This window comes from Phodopus roborovskii, unplaced genomic scaffold (assembly GCF_943737965.1).
Source record: "Phodopus roborovskii unplaced genomic scaffold, PHOROB, whole genome shotgun sequence".
Taxonomy (NCBI): domain Eukaryota; kingdom Metazoa; phylum Chordata; class Mammalia; order Rodentia; family Cricetidae; genus Phodopus; species Phodopus roborovskii.
In genome coordinates, this window is record NW_026126558.1 from 4,159,825 (window position 1) to 4,174,185 (window position 14,361).

The following is a 14,361-nucleotide window of genomic DNA, read 5'->3' on the forward strand; positions in this document are numbered from 1 at the left end:
TCTGACAGTATTGTTCTGATGTGTGGATCCTGGTTCTTTATGCTACTTGGCTTGGTCGAAGTCTCCAGAATGTTCTCAGTGCGGGGCTCTACAGTTTCATGGCTTGCTTGCACCAGGCTGTGGCTTTTCTCAGCCCTAGTGAAAACATACCCCAATGCCTGGGACATTCTCTGCTTTCTTCCTGGTGCTCCTCTTGCACAGTGGAGACAAGCAGCACATTAGTTTAATTCTGCCATGTTCTTTTCTGGGAAGTAACTTTACCTCTCTCTGAAGGTAAGTGTTGAAGAGCATCAGGCAGCCAGAAGCCTCATTGTGTTTGCAAGGAAGGAAAATCAAGCCTTTCCAAAGGAAGGGATAAAAGTTGAGACTTGGCTGCAGTTGGCAACTGTAAAGTGTAAAAAAACCTAAATGCGCCCAAGTGAGCATTTTCTTGGATAGAACTTAACATGTGAAATTAGAGGACCATGTCCAGCACTGTGGTACATTCCTGCAGTTATGATACAAAAGAGGCAGAAGCCCAACTCTGGGGTTCATGGCAACTGGATTCATGGGGTAAAATCCCAAATCTCAGAATTAAACAATCTAAAAGGAAAGGCAGGCAGAGGGAATAGTCATCCCTTCAGGGAACAAAGAGAAGAAGATTGAAGAGTGTCTCAAAGCCAAGAGCCAAGGGCCAGTGAAATGGCAGCTAATACTGCTAAGTCTGACCCAAGTTCCCTGTGGTAGGAGAGAACTGACTCCTGTAAGTTGCCCTCTGACCAACGCATATGCATGCTGTGGCACAAGCAAATTCTCCCCACCCCAAAAAAATCCTTTAAGATACCCAAGGGAGGATGGATTAAAATGAAATCACAATGGAATAGAAATGAAGCCCTTAGGATAAAACTGCCCAGAAGTGTTAAGAGAGTGGAGCACACACATCTGTGCTGAGCTTACAGTGCTATGTGGTCCCAGCAGTGTCAGAACGATGGCTTCTCTAGTGTGTGGAGAAGCCATCCCCCATCTTCCACTTCTGGTCCCTTGGAGCAGCTGTGGAAATATTCAGCTAACAACTAACATCACTGTGGATCAGATTATTTTAAAGGAAACTAGCTATTGGTTGTATATTTTTTGACACAAACTCACTGAGACCACACCATGCAATCTTCCAGCCTTTAGTGCTGGGATTATTCCTGGCCATGTTTGTTTGTATATGTAAGCACATAAATGTGTATTTATTTATTTAGTTTTTGAGACAGTCTCACTGGTTTAGAATTCAGAGATCCATTTGCCTCTGCTCGTTGGGATTAAAGATGTGTGCCACACATCTTTACCCAGTTATGAATTACTTAATATTCACATAACACAAAAGAAATCTACTTTAAATCTTTGACAGCTGACTCTCAAAGTTGTCCTCTAAGTATGCATACACCCACACCCACCCACCCACAATATGTGTAAAGAGAAAAACAAGAGGTAGGATCAGTAGAGATTAAGGATTGAAAGGAAGTTTCCAAGGCTTCAAGTAGCCAGCTTTGAAAGGAATTTCAGCTTCTTATCTACAGCAAGCAGTTGATGTTGCTACTGGAAGACTGACAACCAAAATGGCAAATGTGTGATCTGATTCCTGTGTGCTCTGTGAGTATGAAATGACATCCCAGCCTCTGATGTCTGCTCTCTTTTAAGAGTATGCCATTCAGGAGGATGTACTTGTAGACAGCTGTGGTCATCCTCTCATATGGTCTAATATTCTGTATCAAATAAAGTGGAGGAAAAGACCCAACTCAGTGACCAAGATGAGAACACCAGAGCTGGTGGTGCATGGCCAGGGTAGTAATCTTAAGAGAACACGTTAGGCCTGGGGATGTAGTTCAGCAGTGGGGCACTTAACCAGGCACATATAAGGAGACAGGTTCCATTCTCAGCACCACAAAAGTCAAATCAGAAAGACACATCAACCGCTTTACATCAAAACATTCTGATTTATTTTAAATTCTGTAAAGCTTTGAAAAAAATACAATCTTAGAGTTTTGGAACAATGAGACAGGATGAGGTTTTAGTCAAGTGTTTTCCCATTTACCTCCAATCCAGTTAGGGTGTGTGTGCCACAGTTGGCCAAAGCCAAACAAAAGTTTCTCATATTGCTTTGTTAGCCAGCATGAACTAGCAAGTTTCTACAGAAATAGAACCTATGGCTCTGGCCCTACAGTGGGGAGCTGAACCAACTTTAGCTCACTGTGAGGTTAGAAATTTGCTTCCAAAGGGAAAATTCAAACGAAATGGGAGCACATTTCACTGATGAATGTTAATATAAATGACATTTACAGGGATAACTATTCTTAGGAGCAAATTTTCCCTAACAAGTATGGGCTCATTAAATTTCCACTTTCCCTCCAGCATTTCAGAACCTGATGTTGCCTCCTGACTACACTGGTACCTTCTACACCCAGTTCATCTTCTTCCCTCATGCCCTGTGTCACCTGACACTGCACAGATGACTGACTACAGGACACAGAAGATGTAGTCCCACCCTCATGCTGGCTAGACCTGTCTACCTGTTCTCTTCCTCCTGCCACTGGACCACGTCTGCACTTCACCTCAACAGATTGTTTCCACAGGATGTGTCCAGCTACTACCTCTTTTACCTATTGAGGCCATTCATTTTCTTTTAAAAAGCTAACTCAACTCACTAAAAACAGTGCCAGTGTGAAACCCAGTCCCAGCACTGTCAATATGGCACTGAGGTTAGTTTGCATCTTTCCCCACCAAGGATGTAGTTCCAGAAAGGCATGAACCTTATTTACTTCATAGACCTAGAACTTTATGTAGTTGCGTTAAAAAAAAAAATACTTATTTGCCTATAACCTGTTAAAATTGATGAAAATATGGACTACACTTAAACACAAAACTTTAATAGCATTTACCTATAAACATTTAATACTATTTAACTTCATGCTTTTAAGAAATACCAAAACTTATTATCCAATATGACAGGCTAAAGATCCTGTCAAGAATGCTGAAAAGTTGACACTACACTTGCACACTGCTGGAGGGGAATTCAGAGTTTTGACAGAGCTGACACAGACCGTGACCAGTCCCACTCCTGAGTGGGTGTTGTCAGCATTACTTAGCCCTGTACTGGGATTCTTCCAATGGTTCAGTAATACTGGGGTGAGGGGGAAACTTCTGGCATCATCAAATTCTACAAAGGAATGAAAATAAACTTCTACACATAGTAACAAAGACACTACCTTCACACCCTCTGGTAAACTGTAACTTTGGGGATGGAGATGGTAGTTACTATAAAGGGACAACTACAACAGGACTCCCCCACCGCCCCCCCCTTGGGGAGGTAAAGGAAGAAGTTATAAGTGAAACACTGGGCAAACTAGGCTCACCCAGATGCTCACAAAATTTGTGCACCTTACAACCTATAAATGACCTTGTACCAAAGTCAGCAAGGTGCAGGGACAGCCATGAGACAATCCTGAGCCGAGTATCTGTGTCCCTCTGCTGAACATGGAAAGATGGCAAGCCCCTTCCACTACTCGGATGGTGCTTTTGCTTTCCCTGTTGGTATAGAGTTCATGGTGCTGCTTCCAGATAGTTTTCTGCTCTCCTGGAAATTAGGCAGCTTTGTGAGATGTTAGATAATCTATCAGTTACTTTTTAGCACCAAGTTTTAACCATTCACTTAAGTCCCCCTCAAATCTGGGACCAAGTAACTGCTTTAACATTCCAAAACAACTGTACTTTATACTCTGTATCTACTCTAAAATCTGCTGCCATCTCTTGACAAATAAATATGGGACAGAGAAAAAAATGTTTTTGTTTTGTTTTTGAGACATGGTCTCACTATAGCCTAGGTTGGAACTTAAGCCCAAGCTGGCTTTAAACCCCACAGCCATCTCCCTGCCTCAGCCTCCCAAGTGCTGGGATTTTAAGCATGAGCTGTCATGAGCTAGAAAAAATTACCTTAAATACAAAAGTGTTTTTAAAAGCTGTCCCACTTTTTAGTAAAGGTGGGACAGATTTTATATATACATATTATACTTAAAATATAAATTACTGTATAGAAGTTTTTAAAATTCACTACCACTTTTATACAGAAAGTAAATCCTTTAAAAAGCTTATCCACTATTAGGATTTTGGAAAAAAAAACAAAAAGAAAGAAAGAAAGAAAGAAAGAAAGAAAGAAAGAAAGAAAAAGACAAAGGGCCCTGAGTACTTTTAGAACTACTTTGCTTCACACTGTCTGGACAGAGAATCGGACATCTTAGGGATTAACATCAGCTCAACTGTTCAACTGTTGGGCTCCTGATAAGATTATCTTAGACTACACAAACAATACTCTTAAAACCTTCAAGAACAAGAGAAAACTAAAGTACCTAAAATCATACATCGATACAGGACAAATAGCCAAAGTCCTGGTAAGGCATAGGTGAACACAGCACCTTCACGTAAGATCCTGAGAGAGTGGCTCCCTACATTACCCAGGGTCATGGTCTCAAGCGATGTTCCTGCCTCAGCTTCCTGAGTACCTGGGACTACAGGGATATACCACCACACCTGGATGGAGACAGACTACGACTGTTCACTATGTATATGTAAAAATAGAACACTGCTGGTGTAATAAGCCAGATTGTAACCCACAGGTCATTCACCTGGAGGGCAATACCACCACAAGCCAACTGGTGGTATGGGGTCCATTCCGTTTCAGACTCTTCGAGGTCGGAGATTGGTTTTGTTACCCTCCAGGCAGCGGTCCAAGTGCTCATTAATCCCTGATTCCAAAACTACACTCTGACAGACTGGACAGTTGACCAGCCGTCGCTGATTGCAAGAGCTGCTTGAACTTCGAACTGTGCTGGTGGCTGGGGGCCGTGAGTTATTCTGAAGATCACCACCACCACTCTGTGTTTGCTCCTTGATGATATTATCCAAAGGAGTCCTGTCCTCCAGCCTGGGTCGCTTGTTTGGGAACTGGTCTTCAGATGCACTCTCCTCTTGGGATATGGCTGAAGATGTCACAGTCGCAGATGCCACAGTTGCTGATGCTGATGTCATTACTTTGGAGGCATTTCTCAGGGATGCCCTGGAAGGCGGAACCTTTCTCTGCGAACCGGATGAGGCTGAATGCTTGGTGCCTTCCCCAATGGTCCCGTTCTTTACTGGGGATCCATTCACATTTCTGAAAGCCTTTTGGTTGGCAACAGAGACTCTGGGGAAGTAGCTGCTTAGGACACTTTGGTGACTAGCAGTGGGGACAGGGGAGACCAGATGAGGTTTTTTACTTGGGAAACCATTCTGTTCACATTTCACCTCAATGTTGGAATCAAGTCTCAGGCCACTTGCTGAATGGTCTTGATTTGAGAGAGCTTTGGCTTCATTAACCATGTATGAGGTGTTCAACTTCCCAGGTAAAGAGCAAGAGCTTGTATCTCCAAGAACATACCCTTTTCCACTGAATGGGATGAGCGGCTGGGTCTCCCCTCTGCATAGCTTATCTGCAAAGGAAATAGACAAGACTTCCTCAGCACATTGGCACAGCAACAAACACTGAGCAAATGGTGGTTTTATCTAAAATAAAGGATTATTTTGTTTTAACTCAGATCTGTGCAGTAGTCACCTACTGACACGAGAAGGCAACCTTCAGAAGTCAGAGCCCTGTACTAAAAGAACAGGAAGGATAAAGAAATTATAGGTAGAAGAATCTAAGGAATTTTCCCAGAAAAGTGCTCAGGTTCCTCTCATTTGCTTTCTTACCTGGCTTCCCTCTGCACCAGTTCTCTTGTCTCCTGATTTCTCATTTCTGATTAGGAACTATGGCTTGGCTCCTGAGGCCTACCCCACCAAACTGACAACCTTGCAAAGGGAAGCATCAACTTCAGTAACTGCTGCCTCTTTGGCGCTTCTAAGGGAAAGAGCAGATCCTAAGGATGACACAAGGACAAACACAGGCCAAACTCCTTTCCCATCCTCCCAAGATACCTTGGCAGAAGTCAAGATTGGAAGGGCCGGCTTGGTCAGGACCCACACTCTGGGTGCTGTTAGTTCAATTACTGTTTTCACTCTGACAGTCATTTGCCTTGGACTCTCCCTCAGATACTGCAAGGGGAGACCAATTCACCTTTCCTCACGTCTACAGAGTGAAGTACACTCTCCCACCATCACTTTGTGTTCTTTACACCTGAAAAGAACAGCCCTGCAATAACCTTAACCAAGTTCCCGGAGAGCAACTGTCCATGCACTAGAGACCGTCACAGAGACGAGATGGAGAGGTACCTTTATTCTCCACTGCTGATGCCGGCTGCTTGCCTGGTTTTGCCTTTCCTCTGCCTTTCTTTGAATAGTTCTCTGGCTCCTTGATTTTTATGTAAGTGCCTCCACAAGTTTTCTGGTGGTCAGCCCACCAGTAGTCATGGGCAGAGGGTGCCCTGTTTGTTGCACGTTTCACATAGCCATAATAGGGCTGTTTGTGCTGGCAGGGACCATTGCAGCGCCACCAGTGCCGACGATACTCATCCACCTCATCATGGAAAGTGTGGTAGACCTGGGCAGAGGGAAGTGTCCAGCAGTCAACAGACAAGTAAGCCACTCTACAGGGACACTTTACCCAAGGAGTCTTTGGGTGGGTTTTTGTTTAGTTAAACATTCTACTTCTCAGACATTTCTAAAAAGTTCTATTTTGGGAAAGCCAGCTACTATATTTAAGTTTCTTTTCAAAAGTCCACTTTAAAGGGACACACCAGATAATTTAAAACCTCTAATATATAAAAATAGCATATCAAACAAAAGATTTTGATGTATAGGGGAAAACATAACCATAAAACACCTCTATGAATGCTAAATGTTTCAGAGATTGAACATTATTAAAAGCTAGGACTGGCTTTTAATACCAATCCCATCACTCAGGAGGCAGAGGTGCAGAGGCAAGTGGCTCTCTGTGAATTCGAAGCCATCCTAATCTACAGAGCTAGTTCCAGGACAGCTAGGGCTGTTGCACATAGAAACCCTGTCTAGAAAAACAAAAACAAAACAAACAAACAAAAAGGCTAGTACTGAAATGTTGTTTACTATTGCACCATTATAAGCCTGTAGCAAGGAAAAAAAGTTGACACCAACTGGGAGGAATATATCTCTCAGAAGAAAACATACAGATTTCCTTAAGTGTAAATTCCTAGAAACAATATAAACTGCTAAAGGACTGAATAGCCAGATCCTTTCTATAGAAAATCCAAAAATTCCCAGTCTCAAGCTGTACTAATAATACACTGCATGTCCTTGCTCTCAAGGTCTCAAAAAGAAGGAACTGTTGTCACACCACTTGCATGGCAACAGACAGATCCAGAAGAATTCAGTGGTACAAGCATGATCACAAGCTTAGGGAGGGTACACCTCAGCCTTGAGTGTGATAACTCCTCCAATACTGCACTGTCATGACTCAAAGAACATCTGATAAGGGACTGTCACAGATGTGGGAGAAGCTCTTCCTGAGGGTACAGAAAAGTGTAACACAGGACCAAGGAAGCATTCCTCAAATGCTGATCTGGAGTTGCTGGAGGCCTCAAGGAAGAGGCCTGCTGGCTCTGCAGCCATTCTACCCCTAGGGCCTAGACAAGTCCACTCATTTCTGTAGGATTCTTGTTCAAGGCTGAAAAACCTTCACTTTTACTGAATGAATGAAGTATTATAACTTTGAATGGCTGCTGGGCTTGGTGGCCCAGAACTTAGGAGGCTGAGTTAGAATTGAGAGTTTGAAGACAGTCTGATTTACTGTTTTGCCCCTGCTCCCAAAACACATGTAGCTCAGTGTACCGTTATGTTGGCTCCCGTCAGTTGGTTGATTCGATGCATATGTTTACAGAACTCTGGGCCATGTCCTTCCCGGTCTTTGTCATTATTAGTGACAAATAAGTAGGCGTGTATCATTTCATGCAAAAGAGTCTGAAACAGAAAACCAGCAAATTAATTTTCTAGGGCATGTATGAAGATGAAAATACATTCTTTCTTAATCTGGGATCTTAGTCATCTGAAGGCCCAAGTACACAAAACATTGAATACAATATTTCAAGCTCTGCAGATCCCAGTTGAAAAATTCCCATCGAGGAATTACAATTGCTCACAAAAGGTCTATTTATATACCAACTCAAACCCTAAAGGTTGGTGAATCCAACCACAAAATAAATTTAAAATTCTGGTAGAGAAACCTACTGTAAGCAAAGCCAAAAAGAAATTCTGACAACGCTGCAACACACATCACAAGAGATAACAAAAGGAATTCCTGGTGCCAATATGGAAATGCCAACACCAAAAGAGCAAATAACGCAGGTCTAAATGAACACAAAGCTAAGTATATGCGATTCTGGCACTCAAGGTGGAAGCAGAAGGTTCAAGAGTTCCAGGCCAGCTCTACCTCCCTCACCATCATCCCCTAAAAACAGCTGGGCTCGTGCATGCCAGCTCACTAAGGAAGCTGAAGCAAGAGAAGCATATAAGATCGTGGCCAACCTGGCTAACAGACTGTCTCTTAAAACTCAACAAAATATCCTGGACAGGAATGGTAGTGTACAGGTATAAAACCCAATCCTCAGGGCTGAGGCAAAGGGATCTTGAGGTTGAAGCCAGCCTGGACTACTATCAAGATCCTGTCTTTAATTAAAAAAAAAAAAAGCCCCGGGGAATGGTGGGACAGCCTTTAATTCCAGCACTTGGGAGGCAGAGGCAGGTGGATCTTTGTGAGTTCGAGAGGTCGGTCTGGTCTACAGAGAGTTCCAGGAGAGCCTGGGCTACAGAGAGAAACCCTGTCTTGGGGTAAAAAAAAAATTCCTGCAAATCATTGAGCTGAGAATAGGATTATACAAAGAATACCTCTACAAGGTCCTTTCTTGGTCTCAGTTTTAGAAGAGGTTCACTGAGACGGATGGAGCACATTCCTCCTCTTCCTTCATAGGTGCAAATCCCAGCACACCTGGAAAACAGTCACAACAGTGGATTAGGTTCACCGAGAATCAGCAGAGACCGATCAAAAAGTAAATCCTAGCCTCTCATGATGGAGCACGCCCTTAATGCCAGCACAATGGAGGCAGAGACAGGCAGGTAAGATCTCTGAGTTCCAGGCCAGCCAGGGTTATACAGTGAGGCTCTGTCTCAAAAGCAAAACAAAACATATAAGCCAATCCTTACCGGTTCTTGTGCAGGTCACAGGAAAAAGTCCCTGATGGGAGACGGCTTTCCTGAGTACACTTGAATGCAGGCAGTAACGCTTGCTCACCCTCACCCACTGTCACCCACTCTGTTCCACACAGGCATTCATCGACAGGGAATGGTTTAGCCACCACGTCTGCCTGGGTACTTCTTCAAAAGGGTCATAGGGTTGGTGTGAAGTTGGATGTACCGACATACTACATCTCGCCCTGCTTTACTGCAGGCTGCTTTCTACGTGATGGTGTAATCCAAGGGCAGATTATAATCTCGACTGGGATTTCTCAAATTCAATGGGTAGAAAGGGAATCCTGTTGGTACATCGCTGAGCGCCTTTTGGCCCGGCCCACTATGGGGTGTGGGCACGTCTCCCGGTGACCTCTCCCTCCACCGCGAGACGGGGACACCAACGACAACTCAGCAGCCTCTCCCTTCCCTACGTTCCGAGCCGTTCGTGGGCGCACTCACAGTGTCATGCGCACACTCCACTTCACTTCCACCGCCTCTAGCTGACCCCAAAAGAAGCGGTCGTTAAACTGCAAGAAGAGCGCCTGCAGGTCCGGGGTGGGGTCCACCAGCTCCCAGGACGCATCCACCAACGACAGGGACTCCCGCGCCGCCGCGCGCCGTGCCACCTGCACGTCCCACTCCTCCTGCAGCCGCAGCGCAACCACCAGATCCTCGTCCATCGTGCTACTCCCGCCCAAGCAACTCCAAAGACGCCGGTCGTGCTCGCGCAGCGCACTTGGTCTCGCGAGAGCTCCGGGCCTGGCTGTCAGGTGCGCGAGGACTCGCCTCGAACGCCTAACCGAAAGTGGCTCTGAGCCGCCCCGCGGACACAGGCTTAGGAACGCGGGGCTCGGGCTAGGGAAAGCTCCAGGAAGCCGGCTGCTTACTGAACGCCCCTGAAGTCCAGCACTTCACGTCAAGTCTAGTCCGTGCCCGAGCCTCCTCTGACTTCCGTACTGGCTCGTCCGCGCACGCGCCTTAAGTCGCTGCCGTTTTCGCGCAGGCGCGCCGTCGGCACTCCGCCCCTGGCGCAGGCGCAGTATGAGAGTCTCGACTCTAGCACAGGCGCAATGCAGCGCTCATCCCTGGCGCAGGCGTTTGGGTGTTGCTCCCGCCCCGCTTCCTCAGCCGTCGTCTCCACCGGGCTCGGGTGGGGCCCAACGGCGGCGAGTGACAGCGACTGCGAACTGCGGGAGCAGGACGGGTGGCAGCCATGTCGGACAGCGGGGCGAGCCGCCTGCGAAGGCAGCTGGAGTCGGGGGGCTTCGAGGCGCGGCTGTACGTGAAGCAACTGTCGCAACAGTCGGACGGCGACCGCGACCTGCAGGAGCACCGGCAGCGCGTGCAGGCGCTGGCGGAGGAGACGGCACAGAACCTGAAGCGCAACGTCTATCAAAACTACCGGCAGTTCATCGAGACGGCGCGCGAGATCTCGTACCTGGAGAGCGAAATGTATCAGCTGAGCCACCTGCTGACAGAGCAGAAGAGCAGTCTGGAGAGCATCCCGTTGGCACTGCTGCCCGCCGCCGCCGCGGGCGCCTCCACGGGTGAGGACGCGGCGGGCGCGGGGCCGCGGGACCGCGGGGCGGCCCAGGCAGGCTTCTTGTCCGGGCCGACGGGTGTCCCCCGCGAGGGCCCAGGTACGGGCGAGGAGGGCAAGCAACGCACTCTCACCACGCTGCTGGAGAAGGTGGAGGGGTGCAGGGACCTGCTGGAGACGCCAGGACAGTACCTGGTGTACAACGGGGACCTGGTGGAGTATGAGGCGGATCACATGGCCCAACTGCAGCGCGTGCACGGCTTCCTCATGAATGATTGTCTGCTGGTGGCCACCTGGCTGCCACAACGTCGAGGCATGTACCGCTATAATGCGCTTTACCCGCTGGACCGCCTGGCGGTGGTCAACGTCAAGGACAACCCGCCTATGAAAGACATGTTCAAGCTGCTCATGTTCCCTGAGAGCCGCATCTTTCAGGCAGAAAACGCCAAGATTAAACGTGAGTGGTTGGAAGTGCTGGAGGAAACCAAAAGGGCGCTCAGTGACAAGAGGAGGAGGGAGCAGGAGGAGGCGGCTGCCCCTCGAGCACCACCACCGGTGACTTCCAAGGGCAGCAACCCGTTTGAGGATGAGGATGATGAAGAACTGGCCACCCCCGAGGTGCAGGAGGAAAAGGTAGATCTCTCCATGGAGTGGATCCAGGAGTTGCCTGAAGACCTGGATGTCTGTATTGCGCAGAGAGACTTTGAGGGTGCGGTGGACTTGCTGGACAAATTGAATCATTACTTGGAAGATAAGCCCAGCCCACCTCCTGTGAAAGAACTGAGGGCCAAAGTGGATGAAAGAGTGCGACAGCTCACGGAGGTACTGGTGTTTGAGCTCTCCCCGGATCGATCTCTGAGAGGTGGCCCTAAGGCTACTCGCAGGGCAGTGTCTCAGCTGATCCGACTAGGCCAGTGCACTAAGGCTTGTGAGCTGTTTCTGAGGAACAGGGCAGCAGCTGTGCACACTGCCATCCGCCAGCTTCGAATTGAGGGCGCCACCCTGCTTTACATTCACAAGCTGTGCCACGTCTTCTTTACCAGCCTCCTGGAGACCGCAAGGGAATTTGAGACAGACTTTGCAGGCACGGACAGTGGTTGCTACTCTGCGTTTGTGGTCTGGGCAAGGTCTGCCATGGGCATGTTTGTGGATGCTTTCAGCAAGCAGGTTTTTGACAGCAAGGAAAGCCTGTCCACTGCAGCCGAGTGTGTGAAGGTGGCTAAGGAGCACTGCCAGCAGCTGGGAGAGATTGGGCTGGATCTCACCTTTATCATCCATGCCCTGCTGGTGAAGGACATCCAGGGGGCCTTGCACAGTTACAAAGAGATAATCATTGAAGCCACCAAGCACCGAAACTCGGAGGAGATGTGGCGTCGGATGAACCTGATGACCCCTGAGGCCCTGGGAAAGCTCAAAGAGGAGATGAGAAGTTGTGGGGTCAGTAACTTTGAGCAGTACACAGGAGATGACTGCTGGGTGAACTTGAGCTACACAGTGGTAGCTTTCACCAAGCAGACCATGGGCTTCCTGGAGGAGGCGTTGAAACTGTATTTTCCAGAACTACACATGGTGCTCCTGGAGAGTCTGGTGGAAGTCATCCTGGTTGCTGTGCAGCATGTGGACTACAGCCTGCGGTGTGAGCAGGACCCAGAGAAGAAGGCATTCATAAGACAGAATGCATCCTTTCTTTATGAAACTGTCCTCCCAGTGGTGGAGAGGAGGTTTGAGGAAGGTGTGGGGAAGCCTGCCAAGCAACTGCAGGACCTGCGGAATGCATCTAGACTCCTGCGGGTGAACCCTGAGAGCACCACTTCTGTGGTCTGAGGCCTGAGGCCCTGATCTGCTGTGTGTATACATACATGTACTACAGATGCATTATTTGTACTTACATTAATTACACTTGTCAGCACATTCCTCAGAGTCACAACAGCATATACATGGTGCCCTTTTAGAAATATAGTAAAAGGAGAAAGAAAATGTGTTAAGGGCTTCCCCATATTGTTATTATTAGAGCATATGCCATGCTTTTATACTAACTCCTTAAGGGATGTATGATCATACCATGGCATTTCAGATTACCCTCTGACTTGAAACAGTTCTCACAGTAGGACATGCAGGAACATTATTGTACTTCTGTGATAGCTAAAAAAAGGTATGTAAACCCTATGGGGCTTTACATGTTACAAAGTCTCCCAATTCAGCAAAATTATAGTTTCTTGATTGTGAGTGCTATGCAATGTACTGAATTTATGTACTCCTTAAACTAATCAATTTAGAGGAAAGAAATGAGTTGGGAAAATTGATTTGAGGTAAATTTGGATAACTGGGCACCAGATTCTCTAATGTTTATAGTAAATGGAAGGAAGCCTCCCTAAAACCAATTCTGCAGGAATCCAAAAGTCACTGAAAAGATATGTTCCACAACTAATTATCATCATAGTATTTAACTTGGGTGTATCTTTTTGGGACTCCAAGGATATGATGGAACTTTTAACATATTCCAGAACTGAATAAATTTGCTGCTGCAACACCACTTGCCATGTTCAGGAAGTGAAAGTCATGGTGAAAGGCCCACACCCAGGAGCCTAGCAGTAGGCAAGTGACTCCAGGCCCCTGCAGACTCCACCAGCCTGGTTTAGGAGCCACTGAGATTTAAGGCAAATGCAGAACTCCTTATTTGGATATTTACTTGGAGTTCAGGGTCTCTGTATATTAGGAGTTAGAAAGAGAACGCAAATCTCACTGCTCAAGAATGCCTGCTTCGAGCAGAGATTTGTTTCGGTTCACACAGAGATAAGTTTCAGCTCAGGCTGGTGCCCTGAACTGGTTTTGTAGCCAAGGAAGACCTTGAATTTCTAATCTTCTATCTCTACTTTCCAAGGACTGGGATTATAGGCGTGTGTCACTGTGCCCAATTTATGCTGTCTTGGGAAACAAATGCAGGGCTTTGTGCATAGTAGTCAAGCACTCTACCCACTGAATAATATCCTCTGCCCTGATGGGGTTATTTTGGTTTTTTTTTTTTTTGTTTTTGGTTTTGGTAACTTAATGGATAACTGAAGCAAGATGGATTATGCCTCAAGCACAGGGAAGGGACCTTTTGTGACTCCTCAAATGCTATGTTGCACTTTAAAACACAAGATCAGGAATGCTGGTGTATGCTTTTAATCACTGCCCTGGGAGCAAGAGGCAGGTGTATGCAAGGCCAGCCTGGTCAACAAGGTGAATTCCAGCACAGCCAGCTCTGTAGAGACACCCTGCCTCAAAAACAACAAAAAAACAACTTTTAGGGAGAATTCTAGGTTGTAATGCTTAATTTGGTTTGTTCAGTAAAGGAAAATGTAGGTGGGTGGGAGCTAAAGTTCATAAATTCTCTGCTTTATACTGATTATCTAACGTTCGGGACCCATTTTCCCACTAGCCTCCAGCTGTGGTTTTGGTCCATGATGCCATTTGTTTCTACCATTGGTTCTAAGGGTTATTTCTTATCTGAATAAAAAGTAATATTAAAACATAAAATTATGTAAAATCTTACATGGTTTCTGCAGTGATTTAGGGTTATAAAACTTGACTTAGTTAACTCATTTCAGATCATTTTTCTCTTTTTAGTTTTCTTTAAAGCTCTACAT

General features: G+C 46.5%; 2 protein-coding genes across 2 annotated transcripts; one reads left to right on the forward strand and one right to left on the reverse strand.

Moving 5' to 3' along the window:
• Positions 1 to 4,442: 4,442 nt before the first annotated feature.
• Sprtn (SprT-like N-terminal domain) lies at positions 4,443 to 10,119 on the reverse strand. The gene is made up of 5 exons (XM_051201679.1): positions 9,652 to 10,119; positions 8,851 to 8,950; positions 7,798 to 7,926; positions 6,265 to 6,532; positions 4,443 to 5,486 (listed from the first exon to the last, which is right to left on the reverse strand). Exons 1-5 carry the CDS (start codon positions 9,870 to 9,872, stop codon positions 4,696 to 4,698), a joined length of 1,509 nt encoding a protein of 502 aa, XP_051057636.1. The 5' UTR covers positions 9,873 to 10,119; the 3' UTR covers positions 4,443 to 4,695.
• Positions 10,120 to 10,247: 128 nt separating this feature from the next.
• Positions 10,248 to 12,626, forward strand: Exoc8 (exocyst complex component 8). Its single transcript, XM_051201675.1, has one exon. The coding sequence runs from the start codon at positions 10,406 to 10,408 to the stop codon at positions 12,554 to 12,556; it is 2,151 nt and encodes a 716-aa protein (XP_051057632.1). The 5' UTR covers positions 10,248 to 10,405; the 3' UTR covers positions 12,557 to 12,626.
• Positions 12,627 to 14,361: the final 1,735 nt, after the last annotated feature.